The sequence below is a fragment of the Esox lucius genome, chromosome 6, assembly GCF_011004845.1.
Source record: "Esox lucius isolate fEsoLuc1 chromosome 6, fEsoLuc1.pri, whole genome shotgun sequence".
NCBI lineage: Eukaryota > Metazoa > Chordata > Actinopteri > Esociformes > Esocidae > Esox > Esox lucius.
In genome coordinates this window covers 24,295,081-24,304,094 of record NC_047574.1, presented here as the reverse complement: position 1 = coordinate 24,304,094, position 9,014 = coordinate 24,295,081, and the positions used below count along the sequence as shown (strand labels likewise).

The window sequence follows — 9,014 nt, the reverse complement described above, 5'->3', positions numbered from 1 at the left end:
AAGCATACAATGTATGCTTTCATATGTAAATAGTGACTGACTGACCACAATTTATGAAGCATTTGTAGTTGTTACTTTCCTTTCAATCTAACACAAAATAAACCTATGGAACTTGGAAGAGGGTCATGTTTGTCAAAATGTTGAACAACATTAGTCACCGTATTTAATGATGAAAGTGTCATATTTTACAAACGCCATGTGGTGAAAGGTAATTAAGTTTGGCATTCAAGTCGCTGAAGTTGCTTTACACCTACCGCACCATGTTGCCATCATTACTGTTTCTGGATGACTCACATGAATGTGACTGAAACATGGACTAGCATTGCTGTGATGATGCATGTACAATGGAATGCCTCACCATTAATCAAGATCAAAGGTGATTTTGTTTGTTGTGTGATATGGGATTCAGAGACATGTACATTCCCTCATAAACGTAGGCTTCTTGAAACGTTCATGCAAATACACTGGGATGTTTGCTAGGCACTGACAAATCATGTTTTTGGCTGTCCTACTAGAATGTCTTCTGTTATCAAATAAATAAACTTTTGATCCATTGCTTTAAACAATTTTTTTTTTTGGTCCACCAATAACCTAGATGGAGTGTAAAAACAGACAGGGTCTAATTGCTGTGATGGGCTTCCCTAGCTTTACAACGTGACACGATGACTGCAAACCTTCCCCCGTCTATACGGATTTTAGCATGTAGCATTACGTCAACGTCCGTATACAGGCGTCTACTTCCGGCTTACTTCTCCAATGGCGATTGTCCCGCCTCTGTCCCAGGGTCTCCGAGCATTGAGGCGCCTGATGTCCCTCCCCCTACCTGTCTTTCTGAACTGATTGGCTCTTCAGTGGCTGATGCTGTGGACACTGAGCTAGAAGCTACAAAGGCCTTTCGGGAACTGACACACCCTCATTCCAGGTTTGGAGGAAGTAAGGAGGGGGATGGGTGGGATAGTATGACGGTTAAACCTGACCAGACTAGTTCCAGGCACTTCTGTATTGCTTAGGGAAACAGCACGGGAGATGGAAGAAGTGGAAATGGGAACGTGGGCAAAGCAATTTGTAAAACCTACGGAAAGGTTTGATGAGACTGTCACCGCACTTGTGTAGTATAATAGTTACAAAGGGAGAACTTGACCAGGGAGAAACAAAGGATATCAGCCTGGCATCACCACGCTACGGCAGTGTTTGGTTTACAATAGGAGTCTGATTAATTGGAAAATCAACAAAACAGAACATCCTAAAATGACAACAATACTGACATTTCTGGAACCCAACTCCCACCCACTGAACAAGCGGAGACTGGTTATCCAAGGATAACATCATGTGGAAATGATTGCCTACATTGGTACCATTAAAATGTGCTATATAAAGATGAAACTGAACCATCTGCTCAGCTGATTTAACATACTCTATACACACAGAATAACCACCACTGCTCTGTTAAGACATATATATTGTAGGTCACAATCCTGAGATAGCATGCTTCACACACAGTCAAGAAATGTCATAACTTGCTGTATAGTACTATGGTGACCAAAACTTGACAAACTGGTTTGACATGAAACTAATAGGTTTCAGAGCTTTTGTTGACAAACCCTATGAAACAAGTTGTCACAGTATCTATACACAGGCTTTTTTCAGTTGACTAGCATGAAAATGTTTCTACTAGAGACTGTCAGCATAAATATAAAAGGGCCAATTTACACTACACTCAGGTGACTGGCTAAAAGGCATTAAAAAATAAGATTAAAGTTTTTAAAGTTTAAAGTTCAAGCATAGCCTTTTATTTTAAAGATCAACTATTACAGGAGAGTTTTTAATCACCTACCACTTCACATTTTAGTAATGTTAAGTTAGTCTGTATCAGAATGGGTAACAAGCCAGGCCTAAATACACCTAAAACTAAGAGCTGTTTTGTTCAAAATATTCTCTAAGCTTTTACTGGAGCACAGTAAAGGGTGTGGTCATTGAGCAGCTTTAAGCGAACTCCTAGGATTTACATTGGATGTGCAGTAATCATGGTCAAATAAACATATCAGTTGTAACACGTTCTGCATTTTTGACTAAGGTCAACTATTCAGCCTCTGGTCTTTCACAGGACTGTCCCCCAAAATTCTCTGGAGAGGCCAAGAACTAAAGCTACTGCTGGATCAAAACAAAGCAAAACTCAGAACTGCACATGAGCTATACAAAACACGCATGCTTCAATGGCAATACCAATTTCTGCATTTAAAGGTTATATTTGAGGTTCCTGATTTCAAATGTTATTGAAGAGTCCATGGTGGTCAAGCCCAAAGACCAGACGCCATAGTATTTCCTGAGTTTCACTAATATTGAACATGCGCCATGCATTGGCTAGTGTTTACACAGGTTCTGAAGCATAGAGCAAGTAGTACACTGGGAAGTTCCTGTTTCCAACTTTTCTAATCTTAGCTAGGATCAAGTTAAAGTAAAATGTACTAGGGTGAGATTAAATTACCATACAACTTTAGGAACTTACCTTGCAATGTATAATTGTTACCTTTTGGGATTACGTTTCAGACTTTACTAGATCTATTCAAACTAACCAAAAGAATCAACATACAAATGTCTCAGTTCAGCCCTGTGGCCTGTCCTGACAGTCATTATCCATAGGCCTGTCCTGACAGTCATTATCCATAGGCCTGTCCTGACAGTCATTATCCATTGAGACATTAAAGTTATGACCCTCAAGTCACCTACATTGTAAGGTAAATTAAAAACAAATTGCAAACAAGCAAATAAAAATCAGTCATGTACACTTAGAAACACTTTATTAAAAACAATCCAACACAATATGAAACTGTACACTACAACCTTCAAACTTTTAATCAAAAACTCAACTTTAATCAACTTGTACAAAACATTGTCACACATTAGCTTTGGCATTGTATTGCTACATGCTGAAAAATTGTATACAACTCATAAATAAAGATAATCAGTGTTAGTAATTAAGCCAAATAAACTATGATCAATCCTTTATAAACTACAACCAAAGTTACAATATAAAAAAAGTACCCCTCGCCTAACATTAAAAACAGCACAATAGGTTTCCTTAAAGGCAATTTACAATGTGTTCATATTTCAGCATAGAACCAACGTGTAGCAAACAGTCTACAGGGCTTCCATCTCCCGGGGCTGAAAGACAAACATTAGGGATCAGTATGCAACTGGGTTCAACCTGTTAGTATACTTTTAATTGGGCAATGTCAATATCATTCAGAGAGCTGAATTCATAACCACAAAGACATGTCCAACTCTTAAACACAAAACAGAGGAAGATAACTCACCTCTGCCTTGCTGTACTTCTGCTCTCGCCTCCTCGCCAAGAAAACGACCAGCAGCCCGGCGACAACAGCCAAGATAACTACCACGATGACAGCGATTATGCCGCCAGTGAGCTTCTTCATGGTGAAGGTGGGGGGATCCACGTCCACATAGTACACCAAGATGTCTTCCATCTCAACCGTCTGACCATTCACGACAGGCGTCAACCTAGCCTGCTCTAAAAACAGGGGATCCAACTTCACCTGGGAATAACATGGAACAGCCACAAGTCAGAAAACCTGGCAGGATCGGTTACTCAAGTGCAGTTGCAAAAGCATGGAGGGCGTGTGGCTTACGTCTTTCTCCATGTAGTAGGCCACCCGTGACAGGTCTGTGGTGCGGTCAGTCTTCTCCTTCTTGAGGTCAACGAAGATCAGGCGTGCATCAGGGTCATACTGCACCTCTTCCTTCACGTGGGTTAGGTCGAGGAAGTAACGGGCCTGGATGGCAGTTGCAATGGCACTGCATGACAAGAGTTCAGTGATTTATTCCATACATAGTGACATTCCACAATAACTTTAAGCAATGAGATTGTGACAAACAGCCAATGTACCACAGCTAAGAGCCGTCCATACACACAATGCAGAGTGTCGAGATATAGCCCTTCACTACAAATTCCTTAATGGCAAACTGTTACCAAGCAAACAAGAACAATTAGAATGAATACAATCACATGTGTAATATGACTTTCAAACAGCATTCAAGGTTTCAAACCACCATGTTGGATTTGAATTGACAAGATAATGATTGAGGCACACAATGTTTACTTACCTCTGCAAAACTGAAGAATTCAAAGGAGTGCTTACAGCCTTGTGCTTGAGCTGTAAGCGAACCCAACTGAAGGAAGAAACAGGGAGGCTCATTAGATTAATACAGTGGCCAAGCTATCAGTGTGGATCATTCTAGTCTTGATATCTTCACCTACTGTGGCTCAAAACCCGCTACTCAATTTAGTTCAGTCATCTATATTAATTAGATCTGCCATCATTCAGAAAGCAATTGATTCAATTAATTTCATTTGACAATCTCACGCTGATCACAAAACTAATGATATTCCACAAGCCACAATGGCTTCACATACTTTATTCCCTGGAGTGTAAGGGTAGCAAAACACCAGGATAAAAATCTCTTCAAAATGTTTCATAACTGAAAGACAGTATTTAAAAGTAAAATTTGAATGCCAGTGTTTACAATTGAATTTTGAAAAAGCGTTAATAGTCTCATGATTACTTCAAACGAAACATTATGCACCATGTTTGTTTTCTTATTCACCATCTTGCTATGTATACTTGGTCTGATGAAGCAAAGCTGTAAACATTGCGTGAACATTAGCCCTTGAGTTTAAATAAATCAGGAAGGAACTCACTAGGTTTCCACCAGCTTCTCACACTTGAGGCTAGCGTCTCCCTTGTCAGTCCGGCGCACACCAGCACTGTTCACACACCAACACGTATCTGTGTTGTTGCATTGCTTGGCCCGGAAGGCACCAGTGGTCTCACAGTCAGGGTCGTAGATGCCATCATTGTCCACAAAGGCGCTCTCAACAGGCTTTCCCCCAGAACGAGTGGACAGGCCAGCCTTAGCACGGTACATCTCAGTCTTCATTAAGAAGCATTTGGGGACCACTGACAAGAAATACAATAACACTGGGTGAGAACACTGAGTAGGTTTTACACACTGCCACATATCAATTCCTGTAAGTTTAGCAATTTCTCAAAATGGGACTGATGTGGATTGACGGAAAAAAGCGACTTACATGCAGTGCAGTTCAGGGGTTGGTGAACATTCACTCCCATTGTAAGGCTACATTGGCATGAGGGGACATCACACATAGCCCACTTCATTGTTGAGCATTGTGGACCTGAAACAGACAAATTAAACTTCAGTTCTATAGGAGGCCAACAGGTTTGAATTGAGACGTCTGCTAGGAATATCGGTAAAACGTTCATAGACCAGAGGGAGTTAAGGAAGTCCCTAATGAATTCCTGTAGTGGACGTAGGCCTCAGGTAGAGCTCGATCTGGGCGTTGGTTACGCAATTCAAACTTCCCCACCCCCACTCTTGCGCATCGAAACTAGTCTCGTATTAGTAACTTCAGTAAATCAAATATACAATTGTCGCAGGATCTTCGAATATTTAATCGCTTAAAATGGTATATATTTGAATTGTACCTACATATTGCCTATGTGCCTACGCGGCCAAGTCCACGGAGTGGAATGAGAGATAGGTAAACCAAATTAAATTAACCAAACCATCATAACAGACATACAGTCTAGGGCTACTTAAACGATTACATACAGTTCTTCTGATACAAAATAACATAGGAACACATTTACGATAGTTATTTACCTTGATGAAATGAATACAGGTATAATCAAATCAACTTACATTGACCTGTAGCACATACTGCGAAAGTCGCAAGAACAAGTGCAATCCAAATCTTCATAGTTGAAATCGAGAAAAGCCGTGTGAACAATGACCTTCCCAAGTTTTTCGACCGTCCAGCACAAAGCGCTAAAATGGAGTGATCACCTGCGCGACAAGAACTCCTTTTCTTTCCACAGGTGCGGCTTGTCCAACCAGTTCAGAGGAACTGAAATGCGTTCACCAACCTGCACCTCTACGTATTAATGAGCAATATCTGATTGAAAATACAGATTTCACATTTGAAAAGACACGAGATTCATGAAACTGACAGCTGTAGTTTAAGAGAACTTTCTTTATAAGAACATAATAACTCTCATGACGTAAACTCATTTAAATAATGAGGAGGGGGTGCGCGAGGTATTGCCTCATTACTCACCTATTTCCGACTTGACCATATTAGGAATCATGCCAGTATCTCCCTTTCACCGCGTAGTGTCTGTGCGTGTCTCTTCTTGTCTTCCCCCCACCTTGCTTGCTAGCACGCGCTTGTGAGAATACGTAATGGGACAGAATGCACAACAAAGCGTATCACAGAAAAAGAAAGAACAGGAAACAGACAACAAAACTATTTAGCAAATAAATACATACATACATAAGGTACCATATATAATAGCCTACCAAAAGTCAGTTTCAAGCTGAATGCTACGTACAGTATAGTATACATGAACCGAGGTTACATTTAGTTTCACAATGCCAAAAGTATAAATAACACTGATCAGTTCTCCATGGCAATGACAAATTTGGGTGAATCATTTTAAGATGAATCAGAGTAATCACTATGGAAAACCGCTAAACTGTGAAAATCTACTGATTCTCCAATAAAAAAAAAGTGTATTAAGTAAACTGGTATTGTGTATAGCCATTGAAAAACATGACTAGACATTACTTTTTTATGAATACAATAATTTCTAAAATGTGTAATTATCAAACAATAAAAATGTAATATCAAAACAATGTGTTCAACTGGTTGTTAAACCTGGGAATGGAACTGAAAAAACAAATAGGTTGTTTCCCTTTTACTGGCCTTATCAAGTAAGTACACTTACTTTATTACTTTATTACTTTATTACCTAGAATATATTATCTGCCTGTAGCCTTAATCTCACAAGCCATCTGATAACCCAATCTGTTGAAGTACCTCCAATATTCCTTGAGCCCATGTCAACAAAGCATCTCAGAGTATGACTGCTGATCTAGGAGTTACCTCACCTGGCTGATGGGACCACGAGACTAGACAACAGACTGAACTTGGCCATTGTGATCGAAAAGTCAAAACTGATTAACACTCTTAATCCTTCTATTTGGGTCCTGGGACCATATTACCAATGTGTCTCTAATTGCAGTGGCCTAATGCTGTATTAGTTTGTAGACCATAATGTCTAAGAACAAAGACCTGATCGTAGATCCTACTCTGAGATGCTTCTGTAAATGAGCTCTCCAATTCATACAGGTGTCATTTACAAATATGTATTTAAAATAAAGTTTTTTATTTAGAGAACTTCCTCACTGTAAAATTCCTCTTACACTTTACAGACAAACCTCTACCCATGGGAACCCAACCAGCATCCCACTTCCAATGGGTTTTATCCAATTACAGTGGAAGGACAATAAAGCCTGAGGGTACTAGTCCAGGCATTGTGAGAGGAACTTAAAATAAATATGGGTGTTCCCCATCTCAGTGGTTTAAGATGTCACAGGGCTCTATGATTTGTCCTATTTTTTTGGGTCCCTGGGGTGACAACAGACAGGAGTGGACGAACTGAAGTGGCACATAGTCACATCCCCCTCCAAGAGACAGAGAGCCACCCTGCTCACACCTGAGCGAAGCATGTACTTTACTTAATGATTGCGTTCTAAACTCAGAGAATAAAGAAAAATATGCGGTGAGTTAATCTGTGCTGTGATATCTGCTACGAATGTCTTTTTTGTCTTTTAATTTTACATTTCTATCTTTCCAAGTAATATTCCTTATGTTTATTTTATTCATATTTTTCTATATGCCTGTGTTTCTCTGTCACAATCTTATACTTTTGTCATATTCATGTATTTTTTTCAGTGACTCTGACTCTGTGATACTGTAAACATATCATAATTTCCTTTTCTGACAGTATACAGAACTATTCCTTGGTAAGGAAAAATGTACAATCCACATAGTTGAGATCAATGATAGACCATTCCTGACTGTTGTACAGTTTTCCTAAACAATTGTAAAATATATACAAATTATTTGGGGCTCAGCAAGCTTACACAATTCCAAAAAACGTCTTGTGAAGTTAATTTCCTTTTGGGAATCCTCTGACTGGAACTTTGAACTTGAATACATTCTAGATTAATTCCTATTTAATTTTACGTTTTTATTTTGAATCCCGATTGTTGCCAAAGTGGGCTTACAGTGAATACCACACTTTATCTTGAAAGGTAAGGATTTGGTACGAGACCAACCCTACCTTTAGGTTACTGTAACAGAAGGACTTCCAGTAGACTGTAACCTTACACGACAACTCAGCAGCCCCAATGTTCTCAGGTCACTTAGCTCTCTCTCGACAGGCCCAACCAGAGATACATATTACCTAGTCAGGGAACAAAGATTATTCTTATTTAAATTTTTTCTGATAACTGAGTTTCCTCTATTCAGTGGAATAGAGACAATGTCAGCAGACTTTACCACTGGATATACATGTCTCGCCTATAGATGCTCAGTAATTCTTTGTAAATGCTCTAATCCATTCTATTGTAGGATATTCTTTCTAATGAGATTTTTTTTTGGCAGTGTACAAGAAACAGAGGTTAATTTGTAAGAATTTGTACTCATAATTAGGTTTTATTATAAGAAACTACTTTTTTAATATGGTATTTGTACAAGTTGCAAAATGTTCTGTATTTTCAACATAACCATACATAGCATATTTAGTTTGGTCATTATGTCATCCTATGAATTTTTCAAACAATATTTTACATAACCATGGTCAGTAAATAATATCAGTGGCTGTGTACTGATCTTCAATTGGTGAGTGGATTAATAAAAGGGCTTTAGTAATAGTAGACCCTGCACTATTGTTTGTAGTGGAAGTGGTTTATGAGAAAAATACAAATACTTGACTTCCAACAATGACTTTACAATTTTTCTCCCCAGAGCATTATCTGTTATACTGACATCTCGGTGTGTCCCAAAGACATTCCAGGATGGAGGATATTTCAAATTTAAATTTCACTGAACTCTCTGTCTTGTAGGTTAC

General features: G+C 39.0%; 1 protein-coding gene across 1 annotated transcript; it reads right to left on the bottom strand.

Moving 5' to 3' along the window:
- Positions 1 to 2,830: 2,830 nt before the first annotated feature.
- epcam (epithelial cell adhesion molecule) lies at positions 2,831 to 6,065 on the bottom strand. Its single transcript, XM_010904876.5, has 7 exons — positions 5,740 to 6,065; positions 5,108 to 5,212; positions 4,718 to 4,976; positions 4,123 to 4,188; positions 3,648 to 3,813; positions 3,315 to 3,554; positions 2,831 to 3,162 (listed from the first exon to the last, which is right to left on the bottom strand). The coding sequence occupies exons 1-7, from the start codon at positions 5,795 to 5,797 to the stop codon at positions 3,139 to 3,141; spliced, it is 918 nt and encodes a 305-aa protein (XP_010903178.2). The 5' UTR covers positions 5,798 to 6,065; the 3' UTR covers positions 2,831 to 3,138.
- Between the last annotated feature and the right edge of the window lie 2,949 nt (positions 6,066 to 9,014).

Excerpts from the sequence above, each read along its gene's own strand:
- epcam (XM_010904876.5), bottom strand. The coding sequence starts at position 5,797 with ATGAAGATTTGGATTGCACTTGTTCTTGCGACTTTCGCAGTATGTGCT. Across the intron at positions 4,189-4,717 it reads GAGAAGCTGGTGGAAACCTA|TTGGGTTCGCTTACAGCTCA; the intron begins GTGAGTTCCTTC and ends TTCTTCCTTCAG. Across the intron at positions 3,555-3,647 it reads CCTACTACATGGAGAAAGAC|GTGAAGTTGGATCCCCTGTT; the intron begins GTAAGCCACACG and ends TGTTATTCCCAG.